General features: G+C 37.9%; 1 protein-coding gene across 4 annotated transcripts in view; it reads right to left on the bottom strand.

The window, feature by feature from the left end:
- The window catches only part of bcl2b (BCL2 apoptosis regulator b), a 57,030-nt gene that overhangs the window by 25,184 nt on the left and 10,559 nt on the right, over nucleotides 1-21,287 (bottom strand). Inside the window, exon 2 of one of the 4 annotated variants that reach the window (XM_067362568.1) lies at nucleotides 5,096-5,124. The exons of 2 other annotated variants lie outside the window; for them this stretch is intronic. In XM_067362568.1, coding sequence (XP_067218669.1) covers nucleotides 5,096-5,124 — 29 coding nt within the window. Of the gene's footprint in view, nucleotides 1-3,073; nucleotides 3,117-5,095; nucleotides 5,125-21,287 lie in introns of those variants that run through there. One more of the 4 variants, XM_067362569.1, reaches the window with a different exon arrangement.

Below are 21,287 nucleotides of genomic sequence, written 5' to 3'. Positions count from 1 at the left end.
ACCCTCTGTAATCATGTCTCAGCTCATCATAAACAGCAATACTGTGAAATATTATTACAATTTAAAATAATTGTATTCTAATATAATCTTTAAAATATAATTTATTTCTGTGATGCAATGTGTCTGAACAATTATGTTACCTCTGTGGCATTTCATATAGGATTTTAGCTTAAAAGCATGCACATTTGGAGAAATATTGATGGATTCTTTTATATTTATGTCAATTTTCTATACTGAGAAGTAATATTTATTGTCATCACTATGAGTGCTGGATACTGTGTTTTTAACATAGGTTTTTAACAGCTGGACGAATCGTTCTAGGCCGATGGTATCCTCGTATGCAGCGAGATGCAACCGCACTCGAGGATCCAATCCCTGGCGATAGGAAGTTAGTAGCGCTTGTTCATTCCATCTGCTTCTAGCAGCGAGGGTTCTGAATTGAAGAGCATATTCGTTAACAGACATTTTCTCTTGTTTCAAATTATAGAGATTCTCACCAATAGAAGAGTCCCATTAAGGTTTTCCAAATACTTTCTTGAAGTGATCTACGAAGCTGGAATAAGTCTGGGTTACAGGATTATTTTGGGACCAAATGGAATCGGCCCACTGGAGAGCTTTTCCTGATAATTGTGAAATTAGAAACGCTACCTTTGAGTATTCCGTGGGGAACAAATGCGGTTGCATCTCCAGGGTCAGGGAGCATTGCAGGAGGAATCCGTTGCAATCCTCCGCCGAACCAGAGTAGGGTCGCCAGTTTGGCCATGGGACTGGCGTAAACTGGCGGTGAGGAAGAAGTGGCGGTGGATGCAGAAGTGATGGCTGGTGCTGGTGCTGGTGGTGGAGGTTGAGCGGAGAAAGTGCGGCGAAATGCATCCACTAATTCATGGAATGGGTCGGAGTGACTCATGCTTGTGTCCCGCTGTTATGGTCCGGTCTTGTGTTACAATATGTACCAGTCGGAGACAGAAGATAACAGTTAAGGTAGTTTATTGGACACAAGCAGAGGTTACAGTGACAACAGGTGAGTAGATATTGTTTTTGAATCAGTGAATGATGAATGAATGGGTGATAATACTGTCCTTTGTGATTTGCAGGTTTGTAGCGGTAGCAGACTGAAGACAAAGCTGGCAGATGACACTCACACACAGACTTGGAGCACAGGAGGTAGTACGGAGACACAGGAGACAGGTAAGTAATGGGAGTCCTTGAGGTAAGCATAGAGGTAAGTTCCTTGATGCGAACGAGACCAGACAATGTGACTGTGTGTGTGAGTGTCTTAAATAGTGCTGGTGATGAGTGCGCTGATGAGATGCAAGTGGCGGTGATTAGTACTCAGGGGAAGGTGTGCGCTTTGATTGGTGGATGCTGGAGCCTGGCGTGTCTGTGACGAGTAAAAATGTTCCTGAATATTATTTCATTTGGGCAAACATTACTCTGTACTGGGAAAGTTGATTTCTTAACTTTAAATAATGATCTTTAAAAAATGATCAGAGAACAGAACAAGTGCCTCTAAAAAGAAATGTAAGCATACAGCCCTGGGTGCATTTATACACATTAATCTTATTCTAACAGTATAACAAAGAAGAAAAGAGTATCCCATTGTTTTCAAGGTGACCCTATTACGATCTCTGTATACTTCTTTGATATTATAAACAGATTGCAAACAGATTGAAACAATTTTTTGAATATGATGATGTCAAGCTGGGATTTTGGAGATTCTCTTTGGATAAACCAATGTTAAAGCCCAATAAAAATGTTTGGCTATGAAACTTAGCATGGCTAAAATCACTTTCTGAGTGGGACAATGCTTTTGCATTCAGTGACCCAGGAATTCATAAAGTTCCCATGGAAAAGGTCTATGTTGTGTAACCACACTGTGTTGCAACTAACTTTTCCATGGTGATGCTAGCATTATACAGATGCCAAGCCAGTAACCAGGGATATGCCTACAGCAGTGTTTCTCAACTCCAGTCCTCGGGACCCACTGCTCTGCACATTTTGTATTTATCCCTTATTTAACACACCTGATTTAGATCATCAGCTCATTAGGAGAGTCTGCATGAACTGAATTGAGTGTGTCAGATAAGAGAGACATACAAAATGTGCAGAGCAGTGAGTCCCGAGGACTGGAGTTGAGAACCACTGGCCTACAGCAAAGCCAAACGCCTGGTTGCCAAGACAATGATGGCGAGATGACAGCTTGTTGAAACATCTTAAGGTTCAAAGTGCAGGGGTTTAGTGAGCCGTGGTTAGTCAGGGAAATACAAATACAAAGACATAAAAGCTTCAAGATTTATTGGTTTTGTAGAGGAAGCAACTTATTGTAATAAAGAATAATCAGCACACCTATCATTCACCTATCATTTTGAAGGTGCACTAAGTAACTAAGACTAACATTTCCTGAAGAAAACGTAAATGAAACTTGTGCATGCAAGTTTTTATGGTTGCTAGGATATTGCTAGATGGTTAGGCCCTTTTACTAACCCAAGAATGTCCTCTATGATGTTCTGGTCTCTAGATATAGATTGTTTCTCTGGTCTTCAGCTGTCACAAACACAAATCTTCTCTTATCTCTTTTCCACAAGAATAGTTTGCATACTTAATTGATTATAAATAAAACATGGCTGCATAACAGCAAAGTAGGTGGCGATATGAACAAAGGCTGCAATGCGCCAAAAAACTGAAGAAGAAGAAGAAGTTGTTTGCAATCTGGAGCCATAGCCTTGCTGCGTTCCAATTCAGAGGCTGCATTCTTCAAAGGCCGCATTTGAAAACCGATTATAACCAGTCTAAAAGAATTGCGCTTCCCTGTGTTTGTGCAGCAGTGCAGCACTTCTGGTTTGCTGTTCACAGTACCGAGAGTGATTCTTGTGAACTGACAGCTCGCCTAACCATTGAAACCCTCATCTAGGAGGTCCCATCGAGAGAAATCACGGGGGACCCCCAAGCAGGCAGGGCAATTGCATGTTTTGAATGGTGGGTAAACAAGCTGCTGACCGTGTTAAGTTGTGACCTTACGCCAGATGTGAACGATCAGCCACAGATTCGTCAATTCCGAAAGCCTGTGCAATACCTCCATTACAATTAATCCTTTTCACTACATGATGCTGGTGTTACTGTAAAGATTAAAAAAAATGAGAGATTATTAAAAAATAAGCAATTTCATTGCTTGTAATGGTAAAAGTTTGTTTGACAAAAACGCCAATAAAGTCATACTTTTTACAGGATTCAAACTGCATCATAAAGAAACAACTTAACGTCAAAGCATATTAAAAAAGAAAGGTTGCGCTGTTTTCAAATATGGTGCAGGATAGAATATTGTTTGATTTTAATTATTACAAATATATGGATGATCTAGTTACCTGTGAAGGTATTTGGTGTTGCAGTGAGTCTTTGTGTCGTGTTTTTGAAGGTGATTTGTTTTTTATCAGTCAATAGTGAACAAAATCAAGTCCCATCCTACCGTTTTTCGTTTGTGAAGCCGTTTCATACAGACATACGTCACAATAGGGAAGAAAAGACCATCACAACTTCCGTTTCATGCCGACTTTAAAAGCAAAGTGTGATTTAATCATTTTGTGGAAAAATGACTTCACCTTTGATTCGCTGCACTCAAATGAGTCTTATTCAAAGACTCTCATCCATCATCTTTGTGGTTTGAGTATTTAATGTAAAAGAAGCCAAACAATACAGAGCATGAAGCCATAATGAATCCATCAAAAATTAAAAAAAATAATGAAACTCCTCCATGCTCCACAGAGCGTACCCCTATAATCTAGTCTCTTCTGGAGCTCAACCCACTAATAAAGTCTTGATAGTTTTGGCAACAGATGTTCAAAAGTTATTAGCTGTTCAAAAGTTATAGTAAAAAAAAAAAAAAAAAAAAAAAACAATCTCCACTTTTAAACCACAGATTGCGTCTGGGAAAAAGAGTGACTAAAGATATTAGATCACCAGTTAAACAGTTGTAAACAGTAATCTGCTTGAAGGAACTCTTTGCAGTTTTGTAGCACTACAATATGGTTCTGTTTCATCAAGTACCAGGTATGAATTTGAGAAAGATTTTTACATACAGTACTGAAAGTTTCATAACTTCATATTAATAAACAGAACATTATAGTTAAAACGGAAAGTGTTATTTTTTCCAATGTTGAAATACTTTGTCCAAAGCCAGTTTAATGTGCAGAGACAACTACAGTACAAGTAAACCATTCATCTAGTAGTAGGCCAACTTCCTGAAAAGTATAAACATTGACACTTTCAACATTGCTCAGTCTGTTCTAGCAATGTTATTGCGGTCCAGTTTGTTAATGTCTGGCTCAACCAATGCCATTTGGGGCAGGAAAAGTGATTATTTTTGCAATTCCGTTTGCATTTTTATACATATCACTTCATTCCAGTGTGGAATATCACATCATAATGTCCTATGTATGCTATTGAAATGATTCCAACAAGAAGGTCCTGTTATCAGTGTCACACAGTTGTGTGTCCAGTAGGTCACTTTTAAGATATGAAAACTTTGGCACAAGAACTCTTGGCACAATGGTAAAATAAAGAGAGTAAAAATACTTTCATTTTAGAACCTTAATGATAAAACGCAAAAGTAGATATGTTGAAACAATACTGGACCCCAATTTCATTGTATGGCCAAAAAATCTTCTTTTGTTAAGAAAGTTAAAGGTTTGGAAAAACATAGAAACTCTCATTTTGGAGCAAACTTTTCTTTTAAGGTACTAATATGCACTATTTATGAGTAAACAGGTACAAAGGTGCACATTTGAGGGTACTGCCCCAGTGACAAGCTAAAGGTAAGATACATTTTAACAGTGTATCTTGAGAGATCACTTTTACTCATCATCACATGACACAAGCATGGTTTGCTCATTAAGTCAAATCTATCTTGCCAAATAGAACATTTCCCACTTTTAAACATAAAAACGTCTCTAGACATCTCTCCATGGTCCCTTAATGAGATCATGTGTAGACAAGTCTGGGACACAGGAATGTTCACATGATCCAACTGCACATTTTATAGTCTGCCCATTGCATTTTTTAAGGGCAGATAAAAAAGCAAAAAGGAGTTCAATGACCTCACCAGCACCCAGCTGATTCCCGTCCAGAGCTCTGCAGAAAGAATGAGAGGAATGCATTGGAGCGTACAAACAAACAATTGCACTTTGTTCCCTGCTGGTACAAGAGGCTTACATTCAGCCCACAGAGAAATATTCCTCTAGCCACCCTCAAAGGAGGCTCACAGACCAGTCAGCTAATCTGCATAATTTATTAAATTCTATTAATTTATTAAAAAAATACATTAATGCATACATACAATGACTTGAATACACATCTTTGATGAACAAGTTTCTAAATTAAAACTCATTTTTACATGTTTTGGGGGCCTAAAGTCTAAAATGTGAGGTCATGTAAATGCCCTGATATCATAATGAAGAAAAAACGCATCAAAAGAAATTCTTGAAAGTTATCAAGTAGCTTGGATTAGGGATTAAAGTACTGAAATTGCAATTTGGACTAGTGCGATTTATCAAATTGCAATGGCTTTATTTAGATAAATAAATATATTGTATGTGCTGTACGTTTCAGAGTGAAGCACAACACAGTTGAGCAGCTCATTATCCACTGATGTTTTCAGTGTCTCAGTGTGGCTCCATTCGCAGTAAATTCATCTGCAATCTCTGCATCTGCTCTGAGTTTGGGTCACTTATATGATGCATTTGATAAAGCAACATGCATCAACCATCTTCCCAAACTTGTAATGAGAAGAGATTGTTAACCCATCTGTTACAAACAAAAGAGGGCTCCCTGAAGTTTTTTCATTAAAATAAAAGTTTTATGGCTCAACATTTGAAAATGAAGAAATTAAGACAACCATAAATATTAGTATCGTAATTTCAACATTTAAAAATGAAATTATGATTATTATATTATTTTTCTGAAACACTTTTTTTATTTTACAGTAAAATATTATAATGATTTGTATTATTTTTTTATTATTTTTTTTTTTACTTTTATTTAATATTTGTATTTTTATAGACATATTGTTATATAATCACAAAATGTTTGGCCAAATTGTGTAGCTCGACAAACAAGCAAAGCAAACCTGGATTTTTAAAGGAACACTCCACTTTTTTTGAAAATAGGCTAATTTTCCAACTCCCCTAGAGTTAAACCGTTTTCGAATCCATTCAGCCGATCTCCGGTTCTGGCGGTACCACTTTTAGCATAGCTTAGCATAGTTCATTGAATCTGATTGGTGATTTTTAAGCGCGATGCTAACAGTCTAAAGAGTTTCGATATTTTCCTATTTACAACTTGACTCTTCTGTAGTTAAATCGTGTACTAAGACCGACGGAAAATGAAAAGTTGCGATTTTCTAGGCCGTCATAGCTAGGAACTATACTCTTATTCCGGCGTAATAATCAAGGAACTTCGCTGCCGTATCATGGCTGCAGCAGGCGCAATGATATTACGCAGCGTCTCTCACAAACGTCTCCATGGTTGCAAGGCACGTTCCCTGTGCAAGCAGGGGCTCACAGGCGCTGCGTAATATCATTGTACTGCTGCAGCCATGGAACGGCAGCAAAATTCCTTGATTATTATGCAAGAATGAGAGTATAGTTCCTAGCCATATCAGCCTAGAAAATCACAACTTTTTATTTTCCGTCGGTCTTAGTACACGATTTAACTACATAAGAGTCAAGTTTTAAATAGGAAAAATATCAAAACTCTTTGGTCATTTTTAAGCGCGATGCTAACGGTCTAATCAGATTCAATGAACTATGCTAAGCTATGCTAAAAGTGGTACCGCCAGAACCGGAGATCGGCTGAATGGATTCGAAAACGGTAAATCTCAACTGTTTAACTCTAGGGGAGTTGGAAAATGAGCCTATTTTCAAAAAAAAATGGAGTGTTCCTTTAAATTACATTTTTAAATGCTATCACAATTTTTACCAGAATAAAAAAAAGAAAATGTATTGAATAAAATTGATATGGAGAGGACCACTGCAGACAAAGCAATAGGCTAGTCTTGTTGCAAAATATCATGATATTATTAATATATATATATATATATAGTTATCTTAAAAATGGAAATTTAGGCATGTACACTCAGAAAAAAGTTATTTCAATTAATTGATGGTTACACCACATGACATTTTAAAGCAGTTATATTTAAACCTTTCTTGAAATCAAATAAAAGTTGTTGTTGTTTTTTTTTCAAACAAAAATGCCACATTTGCTTAAAATAAATTTTATCATATTTTCTTTTATCATGGACACTCTTTTCAGAATCAAGCATTCCCATGAGCCATGTAGAAAATATAAATAAAGAATAATCTTAATTATTAGACAAACAAACATCTGCTGATATGTCAGAAGGTCTGGATAATGAAGTCAAGGTTGTTTGAAATGTCAGACAGTTCAAAACCTTGAGGCTGAAGTGTTTCCAGATAAGTATTTAACATGGCAACTGGACTGGCTTGCTTAGCATGCACTGGGAATTGAAGTGAACTCAACAGTTGATGGCTTGACAGCTAATTTAGCTGCTGCATCAAACACTGAACATCACAGGACTTACAGAAGCTTAGACTCCAACTCTAAAGTTACAGCAAAACCATGATGCTTTAGAAGTCTCTCAGCACAGGCAGCCACTCCCTGGGTTACTGTCCGTCTAATGTGGTCTGGCAAGCGCATTGTGCACACTTCTCGCTCTGACTTTTATTAAATGGGGCGTTTGTAGTTTGATGAAGGTTCCCCTCCAAAACCACCCCACCCACTGCCTGTTAACATCACCTCAAGATCAAAAGGGGCTAATCGCCGCTATGGCTGCGGTTCACCTTATTAGCTGCTGCCTTCCAACAAACTTTTTGTGATGGTGAACGTGTGTGTCATGCAGTATTTTGCAGCCATTAAATTAAGGTTAAAAAAGGACAAAGGTAGGATTGCAGACTATTTTATTTGACTAAGTCAAATAAAAGGGTTTTGTTTTATTAAAAAACTTTATTGACAATCAACATACATTGGGGATATTTACAGAAAAACCATGTCTAGACATTGCATTGAGAGCATCCAAAATACGGAGGCTCCAGAGAAGAACATATTCCACCAGTGCAAACCACAAGCTGAACCACCCAAATTATTACAGTCTGAAACTGGCCATTTGAATAACACTTCCCTGTGCTGAGATCATAAATAATTCAACACTTGTACTTACTAGCCTATAACCTCACTTTAAAACCTGCCAAAACTGAATCTCAAGCCTCAAAGATGAACTTCAACTTCAATTTCAATGCCGCATTATGATCTGAACTACTCCTTTATTAATGTATTAAGTTAATTCCAAGTTGCTAAACCACAAGCGTCGATAATGTTGTAAAGGAAGCTTGTTACTGCTGATCCTCTTTACAGGACTGTGCTCTCATCCTGTAGCTGACGAGAGACATTTGTCAAGTGTTGGAGAAGAGCTGGTTGTGGAAGTCGAATTGAGGGCCGACAGCATGACATGGAAATGCTGCCTTGGAGCTTTTATCACCTCAGTGTCACACAGGAAGCATTTGTCACCACTTCAAAACCAATCTGACGTTTTCAAGTAATGACTGAAGGAAAGGTTGAAAAATGCCATGAGCTGAAGAAAGATTGGTGGCACTGAAACAAGCCAAGCTGAGTAAGAACCATCATAAAGTCAACCAAACTAATTCTAGATAATGCTATTTCCATTTTACTGTCTCACATAACTTTCCAAGAATGTAAATTGACAAAAAATAATAAATGTTTCTTGAGCACCAAATCAGCATACAAAGAACTGTGCAGCACAGAAGACTGGAGTAATGATGCTGAAAATTCAGCTTTGCCATCATGGGAATAAATTAAATTATAAAATATATATTCAATTAGCAACCAGTTATTTTAAATTGGAATCATTTTTGACTACATATAACAATGCTAATGGCCAAAAACTTCCAATGCAATGCCATGTTTTGATGATAACAGCCATTTCACCTGATTAGACACATTGTTCTAATTATCCGAGCCTCAGTACAGTTGGGCATAAAACCTGCAATTGTCTTGCTGTCATGTGGCTATCAGTCTGTGGATATGTTGAGGTGATCCCTTGGGTAATGCCTGCCAGGCCATCAGATGTCTGACAGGAGACTAAGGTCCTGCAGGCCATTTGCTCCCAAACACAGCTTGCATGTTACCCAGTGACAACAGAGCATCATTGATTTCACACAGCCTGTCAATCTTGCCATCAGTTCCACTTAAAAGAAATCAAACTGCGGTCTGTCGCAATTGTTATTGTTGAGCTCTGCTGTTTTTAAATGGGTATAGACTTTATTAAAGCTGGAGTCTGCAACTATTTTTGGTAAACAATTATCCAAAATCAATTTTTGAGCAAGTACATAACCAGCCACTTTTCAAAACGATCTCCTTACTTTAGACCGATTCACAACGATAAGCTTGTAATAATATTTTCTAATTTGAGTGGTACTGGTAGGTTTCCACTGGAAATTCCAGGATGCCACTATTCGTCTTTGGGTCATTACTTCACATCTGTTTACATAAAGGAGGAGTCCCAGCTAGGCTATATCGCATGTGAGGATGCTGCAGGTGATGGATCATCTATAGCCTTTTCTCACAGCAGCTGGAATAATTAAACTTATCATTTTGTTGGCGGATTGTATGGTATGACAAATTAACGTTAGAGATTAGACTGTACAGAAATGGATATCTACAGGTAATGCTAATACACACTAAATACATGTAGTCACGCAATGCTGATGTTGTTAACATTAACAATTTGAGAACAAAGTATAACAATAATAATAATTTGCACGGTTTGATGTGATATGAGCTAAGCGATCATTAGATTTAATCACCATTGGTTGCGCGATTTATTATAATGCTTTTTTTTTCTCAGTTGGTCAGAGCAAAAGTAGCAGATTTTTTACTTATTCAGATGACATTTTCCAGTGAAAATAACAAAAAAAAAGCCCGGAACACACCAAGCAGACGCCGATGAACCAGTGGTGGCGAAAGCAGACTGCGGGGTTGGCTCACGGTGGCTCACATTGGCAGCGTCTGGGTCCAAAGCTGCCCTGAAATGCCAAACCAACGCTCGACACCTGACGGCAAAGTAGCATGTCCGTTCTGCGCCTACGTAAAAATAAATGTCTCTCCGTACCAGCAGGTGGCAGTAGCTGAACAGCCAATCAGAATTATCAGATGGCCTGACTGACCGACGAGCTCTGACACCGATTCCACATGTCGAATCGGCCGAAAAAAAAATCTGACGAGGACCAACTTCAGCCGACAGTGCGGAACACACTGAGAAAACATAGTCGGCTGACAAACAAAAACTGCCCGATGGCCGACCGTCAGCTTGGTGTGTTCCGGGCTTAAAAAAAATCAAAATTAAATTCTCAGATTAAAATTTTGTGAGTGTGTCTAATCAGCTGTTCGGAGTGCCAAAGTCATGTGATTTCAGCAGTGTGGCGATTTGACACGCAATCCGAATCATGATTCGATATGCTGATTCATTATGCTCCGAAGCTTCCTGAAGCAGTGTTTTGAAATCGGCCATCACTTAATAAGTCGTTATTTTGTTTTTTTGGCGCACCTAAAATATTCTCATCTCTTTATAATATTAATATTGAACCACTGTACTCACATGAACTGATTTAAATATGTTTTTAGTACATTGATGATTCTTGAGAAAGGAAATATCATTGCTGGCTATGGAGGCCTCACTGAGTCATCGGATTTCAACAAAAATATCTTAATTTGTGTTCTGAAGATTAACAAAGGTCTTACGGCTGTAGAACGACATGAGGGTGAGTAATAAATGACAGAATTTTCATTTTTGGGTAAACTAACCCTTTAAACAATTGCATTTTCTGTTGTTTTTCAGTCAGTCATGCAGCCCGAAGTCTACGGTTTTTTTTTACTATCTTGTTTTCTCTGGTTATTCTCAGTTCAATAATCAGCAGCACAGTGAGTACAACTATTTCAAGCTACAACACTCTTAATTACCAATTATTCTTGATTATTCTCTAATACCTCTAAATCAAAGATATTTTTGTAGCTTATCTTCACATCAAGTAACCCGCCTTATCAACCATGCAAAGTTGCAACAACAGTAGCTGGACTACAAATGACCTTTGCCTTACTGAATTGTTCTCTACATATTCTGGGTCACGCTGGGCATTACTGTGTCAGACCAAACAGTTCACAAACTGATAAGGTAGCGAAGAACAGATATAAATCTCAACGCTCAGGGTTTTCGACAGTTCCACTCATTCACCGTACATTACATACAATGCAGGATATGGGATTGAAAATGTGCACTAATTCACGCTTTTCGCACTATGACATTCGGATAGTGTCCTGGGAGCAGCAACACATCTATATTTAGATGCTCTCACATAGCTCTGAATATTTCAAGGCCTGTATAGTCACCTGATACGCGGAGCCAGTGGGATAAAGTAGTGTGTGGTGAGGAGACAGAAACAGACAGCATGACGCATCTTGTTTGAGGGATGGTCATTTAGTGTCAGAGATTAGCCAGCTCATGCATCTTTCAACAACATGTGTTCAAGCCTAGTTGTGGCCACAGGGAAAGGAGTTTTATTTGTCAGAGTGCCGTCATTGGATGCAAGAACACGTGCGTGTAAGTGTGGGGTAGAACAGATGGATGTGAGCAAGTGAAAATGTGACACATAATGACCAAATGCCTCACCATCCAGTTACTTTTAGACAGATGATACAAGGATGTCATCATCTTCATGCTCATATGGACCTGTATCTTAAGGTGCGGTTAACATTTCTGTTGTGAATGTAAGATTTTGTGGGGAAAAAGTCTATTTTTGTCTTTTGTTAATTGTGTTGCAATGTGTGAAGCACAGCAAAGTCACTTTCAAAACAAGCAGCTTTCTTTTAGTGAACGCGGCAATTTGCGTTACCAACTTTTCACCCTCACTTAAAACTCCTGATCGTATGAATTCCCACTGAAATGACTGGATAAAAACTGAAACCAAAAGTAAAGTTTCGGTAATTAAATTTGCATAATTTTGTTTAATTGTGCGTTTCCCAAAAGCATTGTTAGCCAACTATGGTCGCAAGTTTCACTGATCTCTGTTAATAATGATGTAGTCTTGCATAGCCAGACCTTTAGACTGATGGCAGAAGGTCTGGACTCTATAGCAGCTTTCATTGGCCAAGGACTGCCCAAGAGGACATTTGACTGACATGTAACGCAACCAGTCACATTTAGTTTTGTTCCGCGTCATGTTTAGGGGCATGAAAATGTAAAGTCGATGTCCCTACAATAACAGACCGGTGTGCATCTAATAAATTATTCATTCAAGTACTTTGTGCAAGTTTACAGCAACAATGGAGCTGTGAACTTCACATACTTTTGAAAATCCAGCATTTAGTTGATCCTGGTAAGCGCTCATTGTCACAGTTGTAAACACGACGGCGTTCTTCTTCCACGAGGGGGTTTGGCGTCACGGAATTTGTTTTCAGGCATCTCCTGGACATCCTGTAGAATTCAACCAACCAGATGACGACATTGTTTCCAGATAATTGTGCCATATGCATCAGACATTCAGCCAACGGTCCGTGGGTGTGACGTCTGAGGCTGAGATTGAGACTAGTAATGACATAACTTGCAACCAAAGTTGCTTTTGGGAAACGCACCACTAGTTGATAAACCAGTCATAGTAAAGTTCTTCGGCAAGGAGTCGCCTCTCAATATTTCAGCCCAACCAATTTCACAAATTGCAACTTTATCATCATTTTTGCTCATGTTGAAATGCGTCCACAGTGCTGACATGTTAAGCCTGCTGTGTTAAACACTAACACAGTCAAAATGCGCCATCGGAGAAGCACTAACTGTCAACGGTCATAGAATTTGCCCCTCCAAAACTATTTTAGCCTTTTTTCGGCCGAATGTTTTTGGTTCCTGAAATATCTGCAGGTTGGAGTAATGGGCGTGACGAAAGGTTGGGGCATGGACAAAAAGGTCTTTAATCACTGGTCTTGAAAGCTGTCTGTCAGGTTGTAGGATAGGGTTAGGGGTTTGTTTCTGTTGTAGCAATTCACCTTTTGGCACAACTCCTTTTGGCACGCCCATTACTCCAACCTGCAGCTATCTCTGTTTCAAATTTCAGTACATCACTAGTTATGAGCCAACTGAATTGGTTAAATGAGCTAGATCTAGAGTCATTGTGCTCAGCATAGATGTCGCATTAAAGCAGCAAATACAAATAGTCTCCTTGCACAGACTTCAACATAGACTTTTATTGATGCTAAATGTATTTACACAGGAATCACAATTGTGGGAAACAATGTATCACATGCTTAAATATCGATTATTGATTTGTGTGCATTCAAGGAGCCAGTCCAATATAACTGCTTTCTGTGTTGCAAAGAGTAGGAGCTTACTGACAGTGGTTTAAAATATACAGTACTGTGCAAGAAATGTTTGTTTTAAGATGGTTATTTATATCTTTTGCTTAAGTGTGCCAGTAGCATATATCAATTTTAGATTTCCAAACAGATCTCTGTGTGAGCCATCTGTTGTAGGATTTTTTGTTCATACAAAAATCTTGCAGAATTATTACAATATTTCTTGAGTTGCCTAACTGATGGTTTTTAAACTGGGGTCCAGGAAGCCCCAAGCGCAAGGGTGTGCTCGTGGATGCACTGAAAATATCAAAAGATTTTACATAATGTAGTTTTAGTTAATGTTTTGGCTTAAAATATTTATTAAATATCTTTAACACAATCATTTTAATAAGTAAATAGTAAATTTAATGTTTTGGGAAATGCACTTTAAAAATAAATCTGAATTGTTAAAGTATTTCTCTTTCATTTAATGCAAGGTGTTTTCCAGTATTTTATATTGGCTACAGTACAGTGCTATAAAACTCATTTTAACATTTTTACAAATGGCCGTGGTTGCTCTTTCGTGAAGAATAAGGTGGATATACATGGGTATTTGTACATTAAAAGTATGGCTGCCTTTATATTTTAGGAAGGGAGTCGCTAGGAACTGGATCAGTTTTGGGGGTCCTTGGCATTAAAAATTTGTAAACCCCTGGGCTATATTGTTCTTTGAACATTGTTCCAGATGTGTCAGATCAGAATATTGGTTCTAGGTATCATCCATCATGGAATCATCTATTGAAGTTATCCTGGGTTCAGTAAAGATCTAATATATAGATGTTTTTATAAACCATTACATCTTTCTAAAAACCTTTATTTTAAGGGTGTTAATGCTCATTACCAGCTGACTGCACATTTTCACATGCTCTAATTCATTTGAATGCATTCACATGCATGTACACACCCAGTTTCACACAGAGCTAAAACAGCCCTGTGAGTTCAGCCGGTTGACCTGGCTGGAGCGATTGTCCACGCACATCCCCACCCATGGAAGGCCTCTCAGGAAAGCAACACCCAGGTCATCTGCTCTATTTATTTACATTCCTCTGATCGGGAGGATCCCCCGGAGACAGGGCACAGAAATATGCTGTGGAAGGGTGTGGAGCACCTCTGGGACAACACAGGACAGCACCTCCACCAACACCAGGCTATCACACACTCACACCATTGTGCTTTCAGAAAAGCACACTGTATATGAGAACAATACATTACAGTAACCACGTTCACAAGATTACTGTGTGAGAGGTTGCTACAAAACCATATTTATATATTTTATTCTCTGTCCACCCTTCATCATATTTCAGTATTTTCTGGGATTTTTTCAATAAGATAATTAGACAATATTTTGCTGAGTGTGTTTTTGTGCTGGTACCTTGGATGGTTTATGCTCGTTGTGGACAAACAAAATATGTCTAAAATGTCACTTTCAATATTAACTTGTTGTTTACTGTACTGTTGTGTAAGTGTAATATCTCATTAGTATTCATGCTGATTAACAGCACTATTCAGGAAAAATGCATGTGTGATATTGTTTAACTTTAGAGGGTATGCAGTGACGTCACTTTCCCGCCGGATCATGCCCCCTCAGCGTGGGCTAAAAAGCCTGCTGCATAACTAGATTTAATACGGGAAACCATGAAAACACGAATAAAACACAAGTAAATCAAACGATTAAACTAAATGTTGGACTCAATAGTGTTCCTGTTACATCCAGTAATCCATGGATATTGACATGCAGCCAGGAGACATGTCTCCAGGCATTTATATGTGCCTGATTTCGACGACAGGGAAAAATACATAAAGCAAATTCGCCTTTGAACGCTTTATATAAAAACAATATAGGTAGGTCTAAATCCGGGTTATCACTTATATCAATGTTATATATATATCATCCAGTCCTAAAACTTGAACTGTCCACGAGTCCAGTTGTTTCTGTGAATTGCAGCAATCCATTTGCTTCTCTTTTCTTCTCTTGTCTGTAAAAATATACCTCAGATTTCTTGTCAAATCTATTTGTACAGTCAATCGCACTGCTCTTTCCTATTTGAATGTGTTTTGTATGTTTTTCGCAGCAGTCATGTTGAAACCCAATACTGCCACTCAGTCTTTTTGCCACTCAATGGGCATAACCGCAGTCGCTCCAGCCGGCAGTGACGTCACGTGCATACCCCTCTATATCATACTACAAGGATGCCCAATCCTGTTCCTGGAGATCTACCTTCCTGCAGATCCAACCCTGATCAAACACACCTGTCTGTAATTATCAAGTGCTCCAGAAGATCTTAATTAGCTGGTTCAGTTGTGTTTGATCAGGGTTGGAGCTGAACTTTGCAGGAAGTCAGATCTTCAGGAACAGGATTGGGCACCACCGGCATACTATACAGGACACATTATTTTAGACAGAAACTACATTCTATGCACGCAGTGAAATAACATATCGGTTAAACAACTGTGATATTTTGATTAACAATACATATCGCACACCCCTAGTCGGAATGCAATTTAACATATTACAGATATTTATTGCATTCTCACTAGAAAGAACAGCATCGCATAATCTGGCTTTTGTCTAAGGTCAGTTTTATGGTCAACTAACATCATGGCAGAGTAACAGAGTGCAGAGAATATTGCAGAGCAAGTTAGTTCAAATTGGTTAAGTTGTCAACATGCTTACAGATATTTTTAAAGAATGTTTTTGTTTATTAAATGAAAAAACAAAAACATTCTTCAAAATATCTATTTTTATGTTCTGCAGAAAAAAATTAAGTCATATAGGTTTGAAACAACATGCGAGTCAAGACAAGTCAAGTCACCTTTATTTATATAGCTCTTTACACAATACAGATTGTTTCAAAGCAGCTTTACAGTGATAACAAGAAAATGATTAAATGATGCAAACATTTTATTTTGGCTGTACAGCAGCTCTAAAAGAAAATAGTGTCAGTGTTCAGCTGAAGTAAGTTCAGTGTTGATTCAGTTCCACCGTAAGTGTCAATTATTAAATTAGTTAATTTAATCTATAAAGCAGCTTTGTAGAAAACAGTGATGTCATTGTCCAGCTCAGTTCACTTCTCATCCAGTAGTGTCAGTGCAGTCAAATCAACAATATTGCTGAATATTAAGTGTCCCCAACTAAGCAAGCCAGAGGCAACAGTGGCAAGGAACCCAAACTCAATCAGGTGACAAAATGGAGAAAAAACCTTGGGAGAAACAAGGATCGATCAGGGGACCAGTCCTGCTCTGGCCATGAGGGTGAGTAAATAATGAATTTCCATTGTAGGGTGAACTATCCCTTGAGGTTGCATGCTTGCAACACATTCATATCTGCATTTGAGTACTTTAGAGTATGGTTTTGGTCTTAGAGCATGTCTGTGTATCTAGCATATTGCATCATAAGACGATGTACTGTAGGTCAATATTAGGACATGACTTGATAAAAGGGACAAGCAGAGCAACAAAGCAAAACATGTTGACAGTTAAGGTGGAATGTTTGAAATATTTGAAATTTTCCTTGTAGAGTTACTGGAGTTCATAAAGTATTTGCTCATGAAGGACAACAACAGTTCTACCGCACATTGTCAGGTGTAAATCTGAAGCATCTCAAGTGCTGCATTCATTTCGGGCCGGTACCTGTGCGACACAGTGCATAAGAGAGACACATATTCTTGTTTGTGTCTTGCGACAATTGTTACACTGAACGGATTCCTTATTCCTTTTGGCTAAGTTAGTAGGAAATGTTTCTGAGATCACCAGCACTCTGCTGATGAGTGTAAACACAGGGGCAGATGGTAAGTGACTGCAGCTCCGGTAAGAGGACCCTGTGAGGGGAAAACTTGGCCAGATTTGAACTTTAATGAACTGAGCTCTGGCTAGCCTGAGAGTGTGAAAACATTCACGCAGGACTAAAGTACACATTTGACATGAGGAAAGATCAGACACTACCATTTATTTATTATGTAAATGTTTTTTACATAATAAAAATGTTTCTTCAAACACTGTAGACCATTTTTGTTTTGCTAACCATAGGAAAGTCTGTCATTTTCTCCGGAAGATGGAGTTAAAAAAATGAAAGGGATATTTCAACCAAAAAATTAAATTTTGTCATCATTTACTCACCCTCACGTTGTTCCAAACCTGTACGAGTTTCTTTGTTCTGTTGAACACAAAAGATATTCTGAAGAATGTTGGTAACCAGACAGTTGACGGTAGCCATTGACTTCCATAATAGGAAGAAAAGTCAATTGCTACTGTCTGGTTTCCAACATTCTTTAAAATATCTTCTTTTGTATTCGTTTTGACAATGACATTGGACCCTAGTGATTTTCATTGTAGGGACACTGAGGCATTCTTCAAAATATCTTCTCTTCTTTAGAAAAAAAGACACACAGGTTTGAAACAACATGAGGGTGAGTAAATGATCACAGTTTTCATTTTTGGGTAAACTATCCCTTTAAATCAAATATAATTATCCTGAGTTACCAACTGAGAACCAACTGAGCAATAAGATTTTAACCAAAAGTTATACACGTGATGCCAATTGCTCATTTTCCACAAAACTTCCAGTTATTCTAAGAACAGTCCATATACGGTTCACTTTGTGTCTGGAAAGACATGACGTGAAACATGTGATGTGAAAGGCAGCCCAAGGACTTCTTCCACTCTTAACTTTCATTAGTGGCTCTCCACTTCCATGTGGCTTTTGTTCCACTCTCATACCCCCCTAAGCAGATAAATCAGAATGATAATCTTTCACAGAAGCATCTAAAATAAGAACTGCAGGAAGTTCTCGTCAGTAATAGTCCTGATTGTTCTATTGAAAGAAAAGACTCATACTGATGACAAAGTGTGAAACATATAACCACACAACGGAAACAATGGTTAGAGTCAGTAATACCTGGATAGAGGTATCGGTCAGCATTCTCATTCATCTCAGCTGCTGACACATGGCACCTGCATACTGACAATTTTTGCACGTCATAAATTCCATGTGACTGAATTTCAGGACAATTGGTGCGTTCAAGTCATGTCCAAAAGATTGTATTTATAAAAGTTGAATGCACATGAACAATGCCACAAAATCAGAATTACAAGTGGAAAATTCAGAACTTTCTTTAAAGGCACAGTGTGTCATTTTCACTGCTAGAGGTCACTTATTCAAAACAAAGGCATAGCTTGATTATGCCATGAATGAGTGTGGAATCATGGGAGTTGTTGTCTTCACCTCCACAGCCAATGGAAAGGAATCCGACGAAACTAAGATAGTGTAGTTCACTTCACTTATGTGTCCTATAAAATGTGTTTACAAAAAGATAGATCAATTTATTTTAAAGGTGCCCTAGAATTAAAAATTTAATTTATCTTGGCATAGTTAAATAACAAGGGTTCAGTACATGGAAATGACATACAGTGAGTCTCAAACTACATTGTTTCCTCCTTCTTATATAAATCTCATTTGTTTAAAAGACCTCCGATGAACAGGCGAATCGCAACATAACACCGACTGTTACCCCAATATTTGCATATGCCAGCTCATGTTCAACACTGTAAAACCTTTCGCTGTAAATTTACAGTAAAATACTGGCAGCTGGGTTGCCAGCCACTTACTGTATTTTTACAGTACTGCTTCTGTAAACAACATTTACAGTATAGTACTGTAATTACTAAATACAGTATCCTGCTGTAATATTATGTACTTGTACAGTATTATACTGTTTATCTACAGCTATTAACTGCATTTATACAGCTTTTTATACTCTACTTATATATGTTATACTCTACTATTATATACATTCATTCACCATAGCATTCTTGTGAACACCAGGACTCACAGCTAAGCATCCCAGAAATGTGTCCTGTTACACTTCAGAAAAGATGCATCTTAAAATAATGCTTAAAATAATTGACAAAATAAAACATCAGTGTTACTGCGTGAAACGCTGAGAACAGAGTAACGTTATCTGTTTGCTCATGAGAAGTTTAACATTTCAAGATCAAACCATTCATGACAAAATAGAAACGCGAACGAAAAGCACCATAAAAGACTAACTTACCATATTCTCAGCCAAACAATCGTTTATCCATCTTTTCGACATAGGCAAACGTTTGATTAATCAGGCGGAAAATAACACCTCCGTCTTCTCAGCAGCGCCGTCCAGTCATCCCGCGTGTCAGGCAAACTGACGCTTCGAAAGCTTAAAACTGCATACTATATTTACTCAAATATCGTTTAATGATAACATTAAACCCTGAAGAGTTGACGTGAAACACTAAAAGCGTTGGGAGAGAAGTTAAAATTTACTGTATGCCTGGCCTAGAAATGTGAAATGAGCGTGGAAAAAAAAAATCAATCCCATAATGCAATGCTTCTACAGTATTATACTGTATTACGAGTGAAACGGGCTGAAAACAGAACTACTGTATATTTACAGACATTCTGTAAAATATACAGAATGTTACTGTTTTTTGAAAATACAGTATAATACTGTTAGAAATTAGCTGTAAATTTACTGCAAAGTTTTACAGTGAAGCATTAGACAAGCCAGTATTGACGTCTGGAGATGCACAGCTGAATCATCAGACTAGGTAAGCAAGCAAGAACAATAGTGAAAAATGGCAGATGGAGCAATAATATCTGACACGATCTATGATATCATAATATTTTTAGTGATATTTGTAAATTGTCTTTCTAAATGTTTACACTTTGTAAAGAACAATTTTGAGGGTTATATTAGCTGTGTGAACTTTTTTTATGCTGTTAAAGGCGAGCGCGAGCTCCCAGGGCAGGGAGAGTGAGCATTTAAAGGGGCCGCAGCCTAAATCGGCTCATATTTAATGATGCCTCAAAACAGGCAGTTAAAAAAAATTAAAAAAAAAAAAAAAAAAAAAACTATGGGGTATTTTGAGCTGAAACTTCACTGACACATTCAGGGGACACCTTAGACTTATATTACATCTTTTAAAAAGATGTTCTATGGCACCTTTAAATATTAACCTTATATATATAATCAGTATGAGCACAAGTTGTAATTGCTGCCTAGCACATTTATTGTGTCTGCTTAAATACATTTCTGTCATAAAACTGGCGCAGGCTGATAGGACCTTAACTCAATCTTCTTGCAATCACATCATTCTCAATAGGGCACAGCTGATTGGTTCCTGCTGTATCAGTAGCCAATGAGCTCGTTGCTCAACCTTCAAATACTTGGTTAGCTTTTGCTGTAGCAGGTGCAGTGCGCTTTCAGAAACCCTCCACCATCCTCAGCTCCACATGTATAGATCTGCTGGGGGTAAGACATGTATTCTATATTGTACAGCAGCAGCATGTCTTACTTGCTCACAAAGTGCTATACAAATACGAATTGAGCTGAACTGAATAAAAACAAAAGCACAACTGATGTGCATTCTTTTTTCATTCCTTTGTAGTAGTAGAGTTTAAAAGCTTGCTGAATTCTTTGTAGAAAAGGTACATCAGCATCTAGCTTTTACCAAAGTGACTTAAACGCACCTGATGTCATAATTACGACTTCCCAACTCACAACTTCCTAGGAGGCCTTGCATGCACCAAATGATAATGCTGACATGCTGATCGCACCAGAAGTACACAGTCGAGCTCTTCACTAGCGAAAACTTTACTCCTTCAAAAATAAATTAAAAAACTTCTCATTTCAATGATATCAGTGCCATCATTTAATTGGCTTACTTATTCAAATGACAAAAGACACAGATGTTGCCATCTCCTTCCTAGATAAGAAATGCACTGGCATATGCTGACACATCAAATGGTTTGTGAATAGCGTTTCTTTAATAAATAAAACTGTTCCTGA

This window comes from Chanodichthys erythropterus, chromosome 16 (genome assembly GCF_024489055.1).
Source record: "Chanodichthys erythropterus isolate Z2021 chromosome 16, ASM2448905v1, whole genome shotgun sequence".
NCBI lineage: Eukaryota > Metazoa > Chordata > Actinopteri > Cypriniformes > Xenocyprididae > Chanodichthys > Chanodichthys erythropterus.
This window is presented reverse-complemented; position numbering and strand designations above follow the sequence as displayed.